This window comes from Bos javanicus, chromosome 10 (assembly GCF_032452875.1).
Source record: "Bos javanicus breed banteng chromosome 10, ARS-OSU_banteng_1.0, whole genome shotgun sequence".
Lineage (NCBI taxonomy): Eukaryota > Metazoa > Chordata > Mammalia > Artiodactyla > Bovidae > Bos > Bos javanicus.
This window is the reverse complement of record NC_083877.1, coordinates 30,038,563-30,058,433: the sequence shown is the minus strand read 5'-3', so window position 1 is coordinate 30,058,433 and position 19,871 is coordinate 30,038,563. Positions and strand designations below refer to the sequence as shown.

Here is a 19,871-nt window from a genome sequence, read left to right as displayed (position 1 = left end):
TTTTTGCTAAAGATGTTTCTTTGTTTAAATTAAAAGAATTAAAACACTTTAGATCTTTACTTAAAAAAAACAAATCCTAAGCTAATTACCAGCCTAATACTTGAAGAAAAAATGAAGGAATCAAAGCAATTATTTTATTAGCTGAAAATTTCTGCAACTCTCACATTGTCCTACCAGAAATCTATATTTGACTTGCTACAGTGAATTTTAAGTAAGCAAGTAATCTTTTTGTAATTACTATGTTTGGTTAATAGACTCCTAAAAAGTCTGCCAGTGTTTGCTTACAGGAGAAAAAGAGGTGAGCAAGCCATTTCAAAATGAATTTTTATTCTTTCTCTTTTCAGACTTTTAAGAAGAAGCCAGATCACTTCCCATTCTTTTTCAAGTGCATCTTGAAAGCAGCATTAGCTGAAACTGATGGTGAATTTTCACTCCATGAACAGACAGTCTTACTGCTTTTTCTTGACCACTGCTTCAATAGTTTGGTAATTTTACTTTGCCTTTGGGGAGAATGTTCAAATTTTCTTATTCTTTTAAGTTGACTGTAAATGAGATGAGCTCTAGAGCCAACTCCTCATAGTAGTGGAGAATGAGGACAATGCTAACATTTCAGCCCCTTCTTGGGAAAATCATCCTGTAGGATCTGTTGGCTTTTTAATAGATTTGGACTTGATCCCTTCTTTTTTCTATCTAGCTTCTAAGTAAAATAATAAGAATTGAAATTCTCCAAATATAGAGCAGCAAAGAGTCTGCTAACATGAACATTAAGTAATGAGATCAGTATCATAAACTATACACAGGGACATGGCTTCATTACTTCTCAGTCACACCTCATACGTAGCCCAGCAGGTCTTGTTTTGAGTTGACTGTTTAGGGGTGATTATGGATGATCTTTCAAAATCTCTTGGGTTGCGTATGATACATTTTTAATTCTTCGTAAGATTATGCTCTAAAAAATAAACATTTATAGTAATTAATATTTCATGTGTACTTCTCTCCTGTGGTTATCTGAAGGTATTTATCTTTAAATAAATAGGTATATACCTGTATGTGTATGTGTGTATATATATATATATATATATATATATATATAGAGGTGCTCCTGAATTGATAGTGCATTTAGACCCATGCAGGAGAATGCATGAGGTTCTTTCTTACCCTGAAAACAGTGTTGATAGATGTATGTTTCCATGTAGTACTTCACATGGGTCTCTTTAACATTTATTAAATTAAACAAAGCAAATATAAATAGATGTGATTCCTTGTCAGAAATGGTACAAAACCAAGATTTAATTAGTATTGGTAGTTTGGTGCTAGTTGAATTAACTTAAAAGCTAGCTTATTATTGGTACTTTTTTTCAGTTTACCACCAGTATTCATTATTTGAGGTCGTTACGCTCTAAAAAATAGCTGTGAACACAGAATTAGCTAAAACTGAACCACTGCTCTTAGGGAAAATACAGAGATAGTTTCATGCAAGCCTCTGGTTACATTTTCATCAGGCGATCGATATATAGCCTTGTTTTATGTGTTTCTGTTTAAAGTCACTTTATATATATTGTTGATTTGTTAACATTGAACTTGTGACCAACAGTGCTGTAACTTACGTCTGAACAAACTTCCCTAACACACAGTATTTTCTCTTTAAGGCGCATCACAGCATTCTTTCACCTGGGAACACTGAACAGCACTGAAAGCCCTGTGCTTAGGGCCATTTTCAATAGCAAAATCACCAACAAAACTCACAATATTGTGAGAAAGTAGCACTCCAGTGTTCTTGCCTGGAGAATCCCAGGGATGGCGGCGCCTGCTGGGCTGCCATCTATGGGGTCGCACAGAGTCAGACACGACTGAAGTGACTTAGCAGCAGCAGCAGCACTAAATAGACCAAAAAGAGATGCGAGTGTAAGAGAGCTGAAGCAAGAAGGCAGAGCCCACCTTGTCTGACCTCAGCTCAAAATGTGTGTGTTGGGCAGTTCACACTTGGCTCTGCTCTGTGCTGTCACTGAATGACAGTGAAAGCATTGGGAGTATTGAACTGAGGGCTGCAAATACATTCTGCAGGTTGATGAAATCACAAATATGGAATTTGAAAATCATGAGGCTTAGCTTTATCTCTTTAAAAAATGGATCGAACTTCTTAATAATAAAAAAATCATTAATTTGAAAGAATTGATGGCATATTTTCCCCTCATGACTGTTTTAAACAGGAAGTAGACTTGATACGGAGTCAAGTACAGCAGCTTATCTCTCTCCCGATGTGGATGGGCTTACAGCCTGTAAGTATCTCAGTTCAGAAACTTAAATGTATTTGTAAGTAGAACATGTAGTTTTAGATGGTATAGCTTTGATATGGATTAAAATGATAGTTAAAAATCCCCCACCAAATTTTTCTAATTTACTACGCATTGACTAATCATAGGTGTAGTTTTTTTCAGTTTTAAAGCTTTTGTGTGTAAGCCAATAAATGTTTCTCCTAATGTCATTATTTTAAGGTGAAATAAGGTAATATCTATTGAGCTCATAAAGGGAGTTAATTTAGTAAAATATTATTATTCATAGACATGTCTCTGGATGAGACTAAATACAGACTTGAATTTTTAATTTTCCTTAAATGGAATGTACATACAGCTATAGGAGAACATCTGAATTATGTTTAAGAACTTCATTTTTTCTGTCAAAGTCTTATTGGATAATATGGTCGAGTATCAAAGCCAAATTAACAGATTTTAGGGAGTAAAGTTAAAACTATCAGATTTCTATATAATACTGTATTCAGAATTTCATTTCCTGCACGTGGGTGGTTTTGCAGACATTCAGATATGCAAGCTTATTCATAGGTACCAGTTGATGAAGGTTAAAACAGGCACCTATAAATAATTACTACCAAGTTAAAAACCGATAAGTGCCATGAGAAAGAGTGGTGGTATGGACCTTTCCTTATTATGATAGCTGTTTTATATGCGTTGTTTCAGACTGACTTTTGAACTTTAAATGTTAATGCCCATATTTTTCAAACTGAAGTCCTGAATTTTAGAAATAAGAAAGAAAATTTAGAAATAAGAAAGAAAATTTATTACTGAGCTTAAAATTTTAACGAGAAATTTCTTTTGTCTTGTTTTTTTTTTTCTATTGACAGATATTGGAATTGAACTAGTTTTTTAAAGTATGGGTATTAGTTTCTTAGGTTCCAGCTTTTGTCACGTTTCTATCTGGTTTTATCCCATTGCTCTATATTATAGTCTTACATTGGGGTTATGGCTGATTTAATGCCACATCATTCTTTCAGGCACGATTGGAATTAGAATTAAAAAAGACACCTAAGCTAAGAAAATTCTGGAACTTGATTAAAAAGAATGATGAAAAGATGGATCCAGAAGCAAGAGAACAGTATGTTGCCAGAGCTTTGTTCCATGTTGGTTTGTTATACTGAGTTGTGAGTCTTAGATGCTGCTGACTTGTTTTGTTCTTCCCTTTACGTAGTGCTGAACCAATTAAACGAGTAAGAAGTGCTTTTGCTTAGACCGTCATAGAAATATTTTTTACACAGTTTCAGTGGAGATGCCACACATCCTCATTTCTCCTTTCCCTAATCTCTGCCCCCGTCGCAAGTGTTATCAGTGGTCTTCCCTTTGCCTGTTGTCCATCATAGTTTGTTCATCATGGATGGGTCTCAATTTTCTCCACAGTCTTTAGGCTGTCAGTCCAAGTTTCTTTCTTTTTCCTATTCCCCCACTCTTAACAATGACTTACGCACTACACTTTATATGCTTCATTCATTCAATAAATTTAAGTGTTTATTATTTTATTGGGTACTATTGTAGGTGTAGGCGAAATGGCATAGAACACAATAGAAAGTAAGTCCTGCTCTTGTGGAGTTTACGTTCTAGTTGGGGAAAGCAGCTAATAACAGATGGATTTTATGGTATATTATCCAGTGGTTCATGCTAAGGAGAAAGATAAATGAAGTATATAACGAGTAAGGAAGCAGATGAGGGTTGCAGGTTGTTTTAATAGTAATGATTATCAATTGGATAAAAGTCTGGTAGCAAGCATTTATGTCAAGTTCTGTTAGTAGGAAGGAAGAGAAGAATCTGTATACTCTTAAGACAGCAGTCCTCAACCATTTTAGCATCATGGACCGGTTCATGGAAGACAGTTTTTCCACAGACCGGGGCAGGGAGTGGGAATGGTTTCAGGGATGATTCTCATAAGGAATGTACAACCTAGATCACAAGGTCTGTGCTTCCATGAGAATCTAATGCTGCTGCTGATCTGACAGGAGACAGCTCAGGCAAGTGATGGGGAGCGGCTGTAAATACAGATAAAGCTTCACTTGCTGTGCAGCCCAGTTCCTCACAGGGTTGGGGACCCCTGCTCCAAGAGGTTTGTTCTGCTCTGTCTTTGAAGCTAACCGGTCTACCTGTGCTTTTGCTTTATTTATTCCGTGACTCTTCTAGCAATGATCCTTTTTTCTTTCTTCATCTTCAAGTGTTCTTTCCACTCATTTTTTTCCTCCCTCTGCTTATGTATATATGCTTGGGACTCACTTCTTGAGCCTACAATAACTTCTTCTGACTCTTACTTTTTGTCCACTTAAGGATAATACTCTGTTCACCCATAGATAGCAGCTGAAGTCATAGGTATGAGTAAGATTATCTAATGAGGTGTATAAACTGTGAAAAGAGGGTTGAGGACAAAAGTGAAGCGTGGAGTTGTGCTGGTGATCACTGAAAACGAGAGAAACTGAAAAAAGCTGGATGTCAGAGAAACGAGTTTGGGAGTAAGGAAATGAGAAGTGTAAGGACAAGAGAATAGGGTCAGAATAGGAATATCCTTTCTTTAACTTCAGCCTCCAGTCTCATCTCTTCCATGATATCTTTCTAATCAGTAACCTCTTAGTGGGGCTACTTACATGATATCTTTGCATTATTTGACTACTTTTTAAAAATTTAAACCCTCTCTTCCCATTACCTCAGTATGATTTAATTCCAAATCAATAGACTGTTCATCATTTCTTAAACATTCCTTTCCTAACCACCTTTGCCCCTCTGCTTCACTTAATTGAGGCTAACCTTTTAAGCAGTCTTCCAGACCAAGTACTAAGCCTGCAGTGCTTTCTTCTGAACTAAAACACACAGTATTTTTCATTGAAACATCAGCTCTTTTTGTAATGGTTAGACTGTGTATAGTTGTTTAGAGTGTAAGTTCTATGATCAGACTTCTGTAGTTTTCATACCCACCTGCTGTGTAAGTTTGGGCAAGTTACTGTGCCTCTTTGAGCCGCAGTGTGCAGTCAGGACAGTATAGTACCTGTTTCGTAGGACTGCTGTCAGCATTAGACTATCTTGTATGATGTCCTTAGCACAGCTCAGATCCTAGCACAGTAGGTGCTCAGTTAATGTTGGGCAGTTTTACTAATTAATGTTGGCTTGTGTTACTGATTATATTTTATGACTTGTCGTCATTTTAAGTATATTTTAGCCATTTCCCTCCTTGTTATTTCCAGCAGGGCTGGCATAATCATTTGTAGCTGTCCAATATGTGATGACTGGTTTTTGAATAGTTGGTACATGATGCATCTTAAATTAGTAATGAATAAAAAGTTGTTTTTTAAACTAACAGTTAATTTTTATACATTATAATACTCTATTTAATAATTTAAGCATATTCAAGTATGAAATTGCTCATTTCAACTACATACTTAAGTATTAGATTTTTAATGTTGAAGGCAGACTATAAATGAAATTTTGAAAACTCCTTTCTAGGCCTGACCTTTAAATCACAAGTGAAAACTTTTATAAGACAGAGATACTTTCTTCACTGGTTATTAGGCCAGTAATGAGGCTCCTGTTTTCTTCATGTAATGCTGTATTTCTCTCAAGGAAGAAGCTGTTTAAGTTATGGTCCTGATTTCAGAGAGAAATGAAACAATTTGAGCAGTGTAAGAAAGGCTGTTCAGCATTTAAGTTTTACTTTTGAAATAATTATTTCTCAAAAATAATTTGCTCCCTGTTTGTTATCTCTCTGATTTTAGAGCCTATCAAGAAAGAAGATTTCTTTCACAACTCATCCAGAAGTTTATCTCTGTGCTGAAATCAGTCCCACTTTCTGGTAACTATCTTCCTTTTCTCAGCTCATTTGTGAAGTTACCATTCAGATGCCCATCTGGTATTTATATTTAGTCTAAAAACTGCTCTCCAAATGATTTTAAATTATATTGACAAGGAGTTATGTCCTTCCCTTTTCAAGTATGCTACCAGTCTGAGTATTGTGACTGCCTTAGAAATTCATATCAGTTAAGGGCACCAGCATGGTTATTGAAATGTTCATTTATTTAGCAATTATTTTTGGAGCTTCCTTATAACACACAGGTTTTGAACAAGGTTTCTAGGACGTGGTGAATAAGAAAGTCACAGACCCTATCCACGTGGCATTTATAGTTTGGTACTGAATAATGTTTTCAAGCCGTATCAAATAATGTTTAGGAGTGGAAAAGGAGGATTATTTTGAGATATAAGCTACAAGATGAAATGGGAAGTATTTTCCTCCATCGTGGTCCCCATTTATTATGAAACAAATAGAAGTATATACTGTGTGGAGTATAAACTTCAAAATATATTACGATTATCCACTGTATATAGATACATATATCTGTGTATATGAGTATGAGCTCGATGTACCAAGAGGATCTAACTACATTTTGCTGGGTTGGCAAGATTAACATAAGCATCTAGTGAGTGCAAATAGGGTATTGTTTACTTAATAAAAGTATGTGTATGCTATGTATGATATATCATTGGTTGTTAATATTTTATTTTCTAACTGAAATATAATCTAAGAACAGTTCAAAAGGTGTACCACATTTATATGCACCAGAGATTATACCATACATATGAATCAGAGATTGTAGCTTTGTTTAAACTAAAATACAACAATGTGTACTTATAAATGTTGACTTTCCCCAAGTAATAGTTTACAGCTGGAAGTCACACCTGTAATTCAGTGAGGAATAGATAATAATGCTACAGATGCCAATTTATGGTACCAGATTTGGGGTATATTATTACTACCAGTATTAGTATAAAGAAAAAATTGTCATATGCTTATAATCTGTCACCTAATTTTTATATATTTAAATCTTTCAGTTAAGCACCATGAACCTGGAAAGAGGACTTAGATTGGGTTTCCTTGACCAAATAATAATAATGAGAAGCAGTGATGTATAACAGTTAGTGTCAGGTTGGGAATCCCTTGGTCCACAGTGCAGGTGGGTCTTGGCACTTGCACTACCTTGGGCTCAGGTTCAGCCTCTGGTCAGGGAACCAAGACCCTACAAGCCATGCACTGTGGCAGCACCCCACCACCTTGCACCCTCAAAAGACTGATGGCATCTAGAAAGGTTTGAAAGTCAAGTAAATATAACAATATAGGGCCTGCAGAAATTTTAATGACTCACAAAGCACTAAATGTTGCCATCATCATAATATATTGTCAGAAAACAAAATTTCTTAGATTGATCTTGAGCTTTAATCAAAATTTATTAACTTGCTGGCAAAGGAAGCAACAGAGATGAAAATAGTGTGCCAGTTTAGAAAGAGCATAAAACCAGATGGATTATATAGTTAGAAAACAGAAAACTAATTTTTAAAAGATTGTGTGTAGTTCCATTTTGCAAGGTTATTGCAAACAACTGTCCACATCAGTTGTTATAAAGGAAATCTGTGTAGGATGATTTGAAATGTCAGGGCTGCTATCAAAAGAAGGAAAAAACACAGTACACATAAAAAGCAAGTGATAAGAATTTATTGGTGTCCAAAATTGGAATAACAGGGCTTCAGCTCTGAACAGCATGCCTCGTAGGGCCAATTAGTATAAAAATATGCAGCTTTATCCACCAGAACTCAGAAATTGAGTGCCAAGCATCATGTTCTAATTTTAAATAGGCCATTTCCAGTAATTTTCTCAAGCTATAAATAAAAATATGGAATACAGATTTTGCTCATTTTTAAATTTTGGACAAAATTATTTTCCTTTGCCAGTAATAAGAACAGAAGATACAACAGAGGACCAGTTTGAACGGATTTAATTTAAAAGTCTCTCATTTAAATTCTTTAGTTTTAGCAACTGTATGACCTAGGCTGTGTCTCAGAAAACTGGATTCCACTTCTAACCAGCCAAAAATCAAGTCGTTTTCCTCTGGTCCTTAGTTTCTCACCTATAAGATGAAGAGCGAGTAAGATGTTGTCTGAGATCTTTTCTAGCTGTGAAATTCTATAATTATGTTATTTTAGGGTTTGAATTACGGGCATATGTTACTTACAAAAGTATCCATATTCTTCCTTCACATAAAGCCTTCTATTTGCCTATGTACAAGAAATAAATAAGTAGATTTAAATAAATTCAAATAAAGCATTTGTAGGACACCTTCTGTAGGTCTAGCACTGGGTTATTCACTGCTGGGAGTCCTTAGACTAGGGACCCTAAATTTTTCTCCTTTTCAATTGAAACAATCTTGGCAGGATGGTTTCAGATGGTAAAATAACAGAACATTTTCTGACATTAGAAAAAAAAGAGATTTGTACTCTGAAAGTATATCATGTCATAAAGTTGTACTTATTTTAAAAATGAAAATGTTCTTAAAAACAAACACTTTAGAAATATGTTTGCAGGTCTGATTTTTAAAATGTGTCTCTGATGCAAGCTATGTTTTTCATTTTCTCCTACTTATAGAGCTTAATGTAAGGGTAAGGCTTGCCCTTTTTGAAAATATATGAGGTCTGTACTCTGAATCATAGTCCACTTCTGATGAATGAGATGAATAACCTTGTTTAAATAACTAAATAACTGCCAGTTTTAAGATATAGTACCATAGAATGACCTAAGTAAGAAAGTTTTAACATGTTTTCTCTCTTATGTTTAGATCCTGTCACTATGGACAAAGTTCATTACTGTGAAAGATTTATTGAACTTATGATTGATCTAGAGGTAAGAAGTGTGCAGTGATTTTTCCGTTACATAATCATTAAGGAAGCTAATGATTACTAATGATTATATATGTAAGATTAAACCCATGACTATTTATGAAATATTTATCACCTCAAACTGGCCTTAGTTTGTTTGTACCTATTTCAAGTGTCTTATAGAGAAGAAAGTCTAAAGTGATTGACTCTTGAAGTTTCAGATGACTGTCAAAGGGCTGTGTTTGTATTAAAAACCTCATTTAGTAAATCAACATGAGTCCAGCAAGGGCAAGTTATTTTCTGTCACAGTTAATTACCCTTTCATAGAGTTTTAAAAAGCTGAAGTCATAGGTTTATGGCCATCTTTTAAATCATCTTACTTTTCTAACTGTGCCTGCTATTGTTGATGAAGAAAGATATAGCTGCTTGCTATTGTCAATTTTTAAAATTAAGATTCTTAAAATAAAAATTTCATGCTACTAGGTGCAAGATTTTGATGCAAAGTTCAGATGCAGAGCTCGTGTAAAACTGGATTCATTTCCTTTCATTTCCTCTCCCTTTTTAATGCAGGAAGTTGAAAGAAAATCCTTTTTCTTCATTTCTTATTGGGAGAGCTAGGGTGGTTTCTAGACATGAGGATTAGAGTACTGGACTAGCTGTCATTCATGAGATCTTCATTCAGATTCAAGTTCTGCTAGAAATTACAATCTCTGAGGATCTCAATAACCTCCCCTTTAACATGAGGGTATTTGACCAGATTAGTGGTTTCTGAACTATGTTTGTCATAATTTCTCAGTATTATCTTGCTGACTATCACAGGACAATGTGGGAAGGAGACACTGAGAAAGGAATCTCCAGCTAGGGATTTTCACTCCCTTTCCGCCATTTCGAAATCTACACACAGTATATATTGGGATTTCACATAGGATTTTGTTTCAAAACTACTGGCCAAGATAGAATCTGAGATTTTTTTCCAGTGCTGTACTTTGTTTAGTAACATGACCACTGAGTTCATTTGCAGCATGGACTAGACCCTTTGCCTTGTGCAGTGTCTTTTGAGGGGCTGAGGGTACTCTGTATGTGATTCACACTCCTGCACTGAGTGTCAGTGGACTTCACCTCCTGCTGGGAGAGCATGCAGACTTACTGCTCTGGTGATTATTTTGTCTAGGCCCTACTCCCCACAAGACGCTGGTTTAATACCATCCTGGATGACTCCCACGTTTTGGTTCACTGTTACCTTTCCAATCTTGTTCGTAGAGAAGAGGATGGCCATCTTTTTTCCCAGGTAATCATTGGTGTATCTGAATATACTTACTGTTTTCATTTCTAAGTTGATTTTTTTCTTCCTTTGCCATGCAACCGGAAGTAGCAGGGCATGGCACAAAGTAAATTTTTGCTAAATATTTAGTTGAATGATGTAAATTCCAAATTAGTCATTTTAAAGTGAAACCAAGTCTTAATATACAAAGTGGAAGCCTTCTCGTGTAGGTGACCTCTACTAATGTTATATCATCATCTTTTTTTCTCTTCCAAATTCTCATTTTATTAATTAAACAGTAAAACAATTAAGCATTATTAAGTTTGAGGGGGATCGTTAATTCAAATAAAACTTTTGTTAATATGTGATGTTATCATTGGGCTAAATTATGCATGATATAGTTCTACATGCTCATATATTTTGATTCTGTGTCAGTGACTACTGTGGACTATAAATAGATGATAAGCATTAATTTCAAGCGAAGTGATTTAATGTCATTAAATATTAGCAAAGAGCCTAATGTCATGGCTCTCTTTCCATGAGGTGATGGTGACGGGGCGGTTGGTAAAGTGGAAGTGTGCATATGCTTCATCTGCTGCCTTGGGTTGAAAGGCAAGTGCATTTGGTTTACTGCTTTGTGTAGGAAGACAGAGTAGTAGGGTTTCCCATTTCCTATAATGTCATCCAGAAGAAAAGTCTTCTAACAAACTTCTAACACTTGCCTTTGGTGTGGTCACAGCTGGAGATAAAATTTTTGTATATATTTACATACTCTCCTAAAAACTCTTATCTGGTGTCTGTGAGCATTCCTTCTTTTCCTATTCTCATACTAAATTTTACCCAGTGATTGGTTGCATGTATTAAAATACATTAAGTAATCCTAATATTGGGGAGGGGGAATAAATTGGGAGATGGGACTGCCATATACACACTACTGGGTATAACTAATAAGAACTTACTATACAGCACAGAACACTCTACTTGGTACTCAGTTATGACCTATTTGGGAAAAGAATCTAAAAAGAGTGAATGTATGTGCATGTATAACTGATTCACTTTGCTGGATAGCCAAAACTAACACAACATTGTAAATCAACCATACTCCGATAAAACTTTGATTTAAAAAAATCCTAATATCTGATCTGCTATAGGTTAGAATTAAGAATAATAAAAATGGGGGGCAGATGCAGCCCCAAATTCTGTTGATGCTGCCATCACAGGGGGAAAGGAGGCCTTCAGCAGTCGCAGGAACTAAGCCAAAGAAAGGGCTTGATGGCCATGGAGACTGAAGAGAGGAACGAATAACTTAGCTTTTCCTCCTACCTTGCTATTTTTTTTCAATATAGAGAAGAGTATCACTAATTGTGAATTGCAAAATTCTCATCAGAAAATTCTGAGTGGCATAAACCCTCAGGAGTTCCTGCTAATTGTATGGGTCTATATATTTACAGTGATGTAGAGAGGTTTTTTTTTTCCATTAAAATGGTTGACTTCCTTTGATTAGTTCCTTAATGTTTCTTTAGTATTGGGATTGCAGTTTTAAGTTCTTCCCTGTAGAAGTAGACCAAGTATATGAGATAGACTTAACAATTTATTCACTGTGTGTACTTTATTCTCACCTAAATAAAACATTTGTACATGTTCTGAAATGTTTGCTGTAGTGTTTACATTCCAAAGCTTTTTGGTACCTCTAAGAAGGTATGTGGACTTATTTATTATTTTTAATAGTGTCTGTTTCGGCCTTCTTGCTCTCATGTTTGCACAGTTTGTTAATTTAAGTGTCTCCTTTCAGCTCTTGGACATGCTTAAGTTCTATACTGGTTTTGAGATTAACGACCAGACTGGAAACGCTCTGACAGAGAATGAGATGACAACTATTCACTATGATAGAATCACTTCTCTCCAGGTAAGTGAAATGCATTATAGCCTTTGCATCTGTTCCATGAAGTTGTGTCATAAATAATTTAGGTTTTATATAGTACAAATGGAGAAGGCAATGGCACCCCACTCCAGTACTTTTGCCTGGAAAACCCCATGGACGGAGGAGCCTGGTTGGCTGCAATCCATGGGGTCTCGAAGAGTCAGACACGACTGAGCGACTTCACTTTCACTTTTCACTTTCATGCATTGGAGAAGGAAATGGCAACCCACTCCAGTGTTCTTGCCTGGAGAATCCCAGGGACAGAGGAGCCTGGTGGGCTGCAGTCTGTGGGGTCACACAGAATCGGACACGACTGAAGTGACTTAGCTTTTTAGCTTTATAGTACAAATAGGAAAGGTACTTATTTAATAGTATGCTCATCTTGAATTTTTAAAATATTGCTAATTCTGATGGATTTATGAAAAAGAAAGTTTTCTTTTATAGTCCTCAGTCTTGAGAATCAGTATATTGATATTTGACAGTCAAAAAATATTAGTTATTGGGCAAACTTGGTACATTTAAATATCAACTTTATTTTATGAAAGAGTATTTCAACTTGACAAAGTAGATGTGCATACTTCATACATTTTAAAGATAAAGGCATGTAATGGTACTGAAATTTACCAATGCAGCTCAGATATGCCCTAAAAGTACCTTTGTTTTTATTACTGAGCTCATTTTGCTCTTGAACTCCATTTCCTCTGGTGGCAGAAAGAGACTTTTATTTCTCAATTTAAAGTAATTGAGATCCTAACCTTTTAAAGAGTCTTTTGCGGGGAGGAGGGCAGGGAACCTGTACAGACACAGCCAAACTTAAGTTCAGATTATCTTTCACCATCAGGTCCACTGTCTCTCAAGGTCATTGCTCTTCCTGCACACAGTCCCAACTCAGATATCTTTTCCTGCTTTTCTCAGAGGATTAGTGTTTTTGTTCCTCTGCCTCTGCCCTAGAAGTGACCATGGCTGGTGTGGTGTGTGCTGTTCTCTTGGCACTGGCAAGGCTCAATGATTGGTCTCTTGGAGGCTGGTTGTCAGCCTACTGACAGGGTCCCAGTGCTTGATCTTGATGGTGCCGGAGTCCTCCTGGGAGCTGACTGCTTCATCTTCTAGCTTGGGGAACTCACTTGCAGGCTTGGTGCAGGGTCATTTTGCCATTGTCTATGGTAATCTCATGGCAGGCCGTTATCCATAATCTTGGCAAGCTTTTGTGCAATCCTCTACAGGGGACTTAAAAACTTGTGGAACTTTTACCTTGGCATTAAGGAGGACTAGAGATGTTACCTCTCACAACTTAATCAAATCAGCATAATGCTGCTTTTTCTGTTTTCTTGCAGCTTACCCCATGTTGATTGGAAGTGTTACCCTGGGAGGGCCTCTCTTTCCTGAGTTCCAAAGTCAAGCAGGGTGCATGCACACTAAGCTGTAGGCCCCTCCCTCAGATACCTCTTCAGTGGGAGTTGCCCTTGAGACTTCCTTTTAGTTTTGTTAAGCCAGTTCTTTATTTTATTTATTTTTTTAAGCCAGTTCTTAATAATGAAGTGTTTTGTTCTGTTTTTTGTTGTTTCCTGTCAGTGAAGCTGGCCTTCCTGGGTCTTATCATGTATATTCAAAATGTGACTTTAGAAATCAAAAACTGAACATTGACTCTGGTTTTACACTCTTGCTGGAACAATTCTGTTTTCTTTTCCCATTGTATTTAGTGCTTTTGAACAAGGCAGAGGTCACATTTGAGAAGCATATAAGAAAGAGAAGTGCATTAATATTTTTTTTAAATATTTTTTCTGTTGTGCAGTAAGTTGTTATATGTAGGCATTAATTTTTTTTTTCCTGTTCTTTTCTAGAGAGCTGCTTTTGCACATTTCCCTGAGCTCTATGATTTTGCTCTCTCAAATGTGGCAGAAGTAGATACTCGGGAATCCTTGGTCAAGTTTTTTGGACCTCTTAGGTAAGGCAGTATGAAAGGACGACTGGATTTTAATTTTCTTTATTTGCTTTTAGTTATTTTTGCACTGCTTTAGGTGATATTATTTGTTGCACTACCATTTATTGACAGTTAAAACTAGCTTCTCTCTAGCTTTTCTTATCTTTGGGTCACTTAAATATAATTATACATCTCTCTTTTTTGTAAAATTTATATTTTTGTCTTAAAAAAATTTTTTTTCTTTGTCATATCTTTCTTTTTTATATTTTTTATAACTTATACAGTTTTCCTAGGTCATCAGGTTTGAACCTAAGTAGTTGGTTGTCTGATTTCTGAGCCCTAATTTTTCTTTTTTGAGGAGTAATTGACATAAAACATTATATTAGTTTCATATATATAATGTAATGATTTAATATTTATATTTATTATGAAATTGATCACTTCAAGTGTAGATAGCATTCATCTTCATGCATGTAGAACTTTTTTGGTCTTGTAATGAGGACTCAGCTAAGATACGAATTCTACCCAAATTCATCTATAGATATAAGTGTGTTCCAGTCAAAATCTCAGCAGGAAATTTTATAGAAATTGCCAAGCTTTCTCTAAAACGAATATGGAAAGGCAAAGGAACTAAGATAGTCAAAACCATTTTTAAAAAAAACAAAGTTAGAGAATTTCTACTACCTCACTTCAAAACTTACTATAAATTCACAGTAGTCAAGACATTATGGTATTGAAAACAAGGTAGACGTAGATCACTGAAACAGAGTCGAGTGAAATAGACCACAAATATATGATTAATTGGTTTTTGACTCAGGTGACAAGTCAACTCAATGGGAAAAGGCTAATTTCAGCAGTGGTGCCAGAACAATTGGACATCCATATGCAAACTATGAAACTTGACCAATTCCTCATATCATATACACAGATTAACTCAAAATAAATCATAGACTTAAATATCACAATTAAAACTTAACAAGAAGTATAGGAGAAAATCTTTGTCATTGTGCTTTGTACAAAGTTTTCCATAGATACCAAAGCACAGTCCATAAAGGGAAAAGATTGATAACTGGACTTGGTCAAAATTTGAAATTTCCATTTGAAAGACATTGTTAAGAGGATGAAAAGAGAAGCCCCATACTGGGAGAAAATACTGGCTAAATTCATATCTGATAATGGACTAGTATCCAGATGTCTTAGTAACAAGAAGACAACTTAATGGCTGTAGATTTGAGCAGGTACTTCACCAAAGAAGATATGTAGATTTCAGTGAGTCTATAGAAAGGTACTAGTATCATTTGGCATTATTAGTTATTAGGGAAAAGCAAACTTAAACCAAAATGAGATACCATTACAGACCTATTAGAATCGTTTATAAAAGCAACAAGGTACTGAGTCTTAACAAAGATGTGGAACAATTGCAGTTCTTATATATTGCTGACGAGAATTCAAAGTGGTCGTGCCACTTCGGGAAACATTTGATAGTTGCTTACACAGTTTAGCATGCACTTACTGTGTGATCTAGTGTTCTCAGACATACCCAAGAGAAATGGAAACTTAGATTTACAGAAAAATCTGTCCAGAGACTTATATAGTAGCTTTATTCATAGTTGTCAAAACTGTTATTTTCATTGAAGTGACAGGTTTATTATTGTTCAGATTTTCTGAAAGTGAAAGAAAGTGAAAGTGAAGTCGCTCAGTCGTGTCCGACTCTTTGCGACCCCATGGGCAGTAGCCTGCAGCAGGCTCCTCCGTCCATGGGATTTTCTAGGCAAGAGTACTGGAGTGGGTTGCCATTTCTTTCTCCAGGGAATCTTCCCGACCCAGGGATCGAACCCAGGTCTCCCTCATTGTAGACAGACGCTTTACCATCTGAGCCACCAGGGAAGTCAGATTTTTTGCCCTTATTCAGATCTGAATAACCATAGTTGTCAGTCATTCTTTCAAGTAAAAAGCGTGTACAAAGTATGTACTTCCTGTTCTGTTGCAAAGAATTTCTAAAAAACAGATAATTAAGTCCACATTTAATAACATTAATAAATCTTTGCTGTTTCATCATGGACATTTTTAAAATTGACTTTTTTAAAAAGAGCCAGAGTGGTGGCTCAGAGGTTAAAGCATCTGCCCATAATGTGGGAGACCTGGGTTTGATCCCTGGGTCAGGAAGATCCTCTAGAGAAGGAAATGGCAACCCACTCCAGTATTCTTGCCTGGAGAATCCCATGGACGGAGGAGCCTGGTGGGTTATAGTCCACGGGGTCGCAAAGAGTCGGACACGACTGAGCAACTTCACTTTCACTTTTTTAAAAAAATGACTATGGCAACAGGAATGCCATGATCACTTCTTACAGCACTGGATGGTGCCACTTCCTTGATCCAGGCCGCCAGTTTTACCCACCGTCACATTTGCACTGTCACTATACATGTAAAGACAGTGAGAAAAAGCCCAAATAATGTCTTGGTATTGATATGAAAAAATGTCCTTGAAACCTCCCTGAAAAGATCTAGGGACTATGAGAGGTTTGCAGAAGACTTTGAGAAGTCTGTATTAGAGGTTTAATATTCATATATGATTTCATATATTTGTTGCTGTGTCATAGGATTATATTTTCTAGGTAAAACTTTTCAAGCAGCCTGTAAAATTACTTTTCAAAAGTGAAGTTATAAGACAATATTCTGATCTCAATATTTTTATTCTGCAGTTCCAATACCCTCCACCAGGTGGCATCATACCTCTGCTTGTTACCAACCCTTCCTAAAGCTGAAGACACGACTTTTGATAAAGGGTTTCTTCTAGAATTGTTGGTAAATATTAGTGTTCCTTGAATTATGCGTGTTTTTCCTACCTTTTTGAATCATTCTTAAAGATGTAGGTTGGTAGAGATTTTTTTTCTGGGCTAAAAAATTGGTTGATTCTTTTACCTGGTTTGGATCATATCAGCATTTGACTTTGTCAGATTTCTTTTTCATCTCTTAGATTACTTTTTTCAAGTCTCTTACCTCTTAAAACTGATTTCTGGTGTGGATTCATTCCATGCAGACATTTATGAGCAACATCTATGTCAAGCACTGGATTAAAGACCTTGGGGATACAGAGATGACCGACAGCACTTCTGCCTTTAAGTGATCACAGTTTACATTTACACAAACACACATACATGGATAATATATGTATTCATATCATTTATCTGTTTATTTTTAACATTATTACTTAAATATAGCACCTCGAATATTAAACCATACCTTTATCACTAGAGAATTCATGAATGTTTAGAAATAGAGAAAATTATCACTTCCTCAGTCATTTTGGGAAATGAGTATTAGTTTGAGCATTAACTCAAGCCTTTTGTAAAGTTTTATTTTTTTAGTGCAGTTTTAGATTCATAGCAAACTTGAGGGAAATGGATATACCTTATGTTTTAAACTTCCATGAAATATTTCCTAAAGAGGATGATTATTTAACTGTACCCTACCATGAGGATCTAGGCTGTTTGCAGTGTTCACTCTTACAAATAATGATGCAGTCTTGATATAGGCCCCTTTGTGCTCAGATGTGGGCCTTTAGGAGAGGTGCCTAGAAGTGAAATTATTTGACTGAAGCATGTGCTTATTTAAAAGATAAAAGATGTAGTCTAACTGTCCTTCAGAAGCTGTGTGTTCCCATCAACAGTGTGTCAGAGTCTGTCTCCTTAAGCTCTTTTCAGCATTGGACGTTATGAGTTTCCCAGTTTTGCCAGTCTCATGCATCAGTAATGCCTAAAGTGGCTCCTGAATGGAGTCTCATGGTTTTTGTTTTTTTTTTTTTAAAAAGCTTATTTTAATTCTGTTTCCTGATTACTATAAGAATGAGTTGTCTTTTGTATGTTTCAAACATATTTTTATACCTATATAAACTTTCACTGCATAGAGATGTGTTGTATATATCTTTTTTTTATACATAATAATAGGCAAATGGTTTTGAGATATATTTCAAGCTAATATAAGGTTTAAAACACAGTTCCTTACTGTAAAGAGGAAGATGATATGCTTGTTTTTGGGTAGTAACAGGAAACTATTGGTAGCAGGTGTTTTAAGCCTGGTGACAGGTGTTTAATGCCATTTGGAGAGAAATTCTTGGGAAGGGTTTTAAATTAACCAAGTATGGAAACTACTTTTTATCCATATACTCACTTGGATGAATTGTGTGTCTTGGGTCACTTTCTTTGCCTGCCTTCTTACAAATCACTTTTCATTGTCTCTGACTGGAAGTGCTTTCTAAAAATTCCTTGTCCTATTTTCTGACAATGTAAAATCTTCTCTGGTAAGTCAGGTTTTGGAGATTAATAATAAATCCTTACTGTAGAAAGAAATGAAGATTTTTCCAGGAACCTTTCTAATGGAAAATAGATTTGAGTATAAAATTGATCCTGTCTATGCCTTTTAGGGTCTTACAGCTAAAATTTCATCCTTAAAATGTAAATAGTTATGTGAAAAGAAAACAGTTTTAAAAATTTATAGTGCGATATCATTATCTTTCATTTTCTCCCTCTCTTAAAAGATTTTCACAGGCTTTGAATTCTACTAATAGCCAACCAAATTATGATTAAAAAGTTAGAATATGCATATTCTTTACATGGTAGTACAGTGTCTTCTTTTCTAAAACAATACTATCTTTACTGAAAAGAATGTGACACATTTTTCAAATATTATTTTAGTATCTCTTAACTAGGTAACACACTTATTTCTATATTTGAGATAGATCTCTAAAATATTAACAGTGGAGGGGTACATAGAGATCATTAAGTCCAGCTCTCTCATTCTCATTTTACAAAGACTACTGAAGCCAAGTTATTACTAAACTTACCCAGATTGTTTAACCAGTTAGTACAAGAATGAAAACCATAACTAGGACTTAGGGCCCCCATTTTGTTCTTCCATTAATGAGTGCCGTGTGCTATAGCATTATCTTTTTTAAGGTCTCGGCATGTGCCGAGCTCTCTGACACTATTTTACAGGATTTCATTTCATTTTTATAGGAAACCTAAGAGGGGAGTTAATCTGTTTTACTGAAAAGGAAATTAAAATCAGGGAGTTTGCAGTAACTTGCCCAGTATCCACAGAGCCCGTAAGTAGAGGTGCTGGGAGTTAAACTCAGATCTGCCAAATTCCAAAGTTCATCACAATCAGTACCTCTTTCGTATTTGATTTATGGAGAACGTGGAAAAAGGAAAAAGCATCTCTTGTTAAGTTTTATGAAAAATATGAAATGTCTCATTCCATACTTCATGGAGAATTTTTTAATAAGTTATTTTGATTAAAGAAAGATGTTTCTGACTTTCTTCCTAAACTTGTTTCTTTTAGGTGTCTCGTCATGAGCGTCGAATTTCTCAGATTCAGCAGTTGAACCAGATGCCTCTGTATCCAACTGAGAAGATCATATGGGATGAAAATATTGTCCCAACTGAATACTATTCTGGGGAAGGTATGGTAATGAAGTACAGCATTCAGATGTAACATGAAAGTTAGTGTAGAAGTCATCATATCTACCTGAACATACTTCTATTTGCTATATCAGTCAGTTCAGTTCAGTCTCTCAGTTGAGTCCGACTCTTCACTACCCCATGGACTGCAGCACTCCAGGCCTCCCTGTCCATTGCCATCTCCCAGAGTTTACTCAAATGCATGTCCATCGAGTCGGTGATGCCATCCAACCATCTCATCTTCTGTCGTCCCCTTCTCCTGCCTTCAATTTTTCCCAGCATCAGGGTCTTTTCAAATGAGTCAGTTCTTCACATTAGATGACCAAAGTATTGGAGTTTCAGCTTC

The 19,871-nt window shown here is 35.8% G+C and overlaps 1 protein-coding gene across 1 annotated transcript in view; it reads left to right on the top strand.

Annotated features, from left to right (window-relative positions):
• AQR (aquarius intron-binding spliceosomal factor) overlaps nucleotides 1–19,871 on the top strand; it is a 90,061-nt gene that overhangs the window by 15,773 nt on the left and 54,417 nt on the right. The window contains exons 6-15 of the mRNA XM_061430691.1: nucleotides 345–485; nucleotides 2,211–2,279; nucleotides 3,290–3,390; nucleotides 6,038–6,114; nucleotides 8,924–8,988; nucleotides 10,135–10,251; nucleotides 12,017–12,130; nucleotides 13,987–14,090; nucleotides 16,769–16,871; nucleotides 19,407–19,527. Coding sequence (XP_061286675.1) covers nucleotides 345–485; nucleotides 2,211–2,279; nucleotides 3,290–3,390; nucleotides 6,038–6,114; nucleotides 8,924–8,988; nucleotides 10,135–10,251; nucleotides 12,017–12,130; nucleotides 13,987–14,090; nucleotides 16,769–16,871; nucleotides 19,407–19,527 — 1,012 coding nt within the window. The remainder of the gene's footprint in view (nucleotides 1–344; nucleotides 486–2,210; nucleotides 2,280–3,289; nucleotides 3,391–6,037; nucleotides 6,115–8,923; nucleotides 8,989–10,134; nucleotides 10,252–12,016; nucleotides 12,131–13,986; nucleotides 14,091–16,768; nucleotides 16,872–19,406; nucleotides 19,528–19,871) is intronic.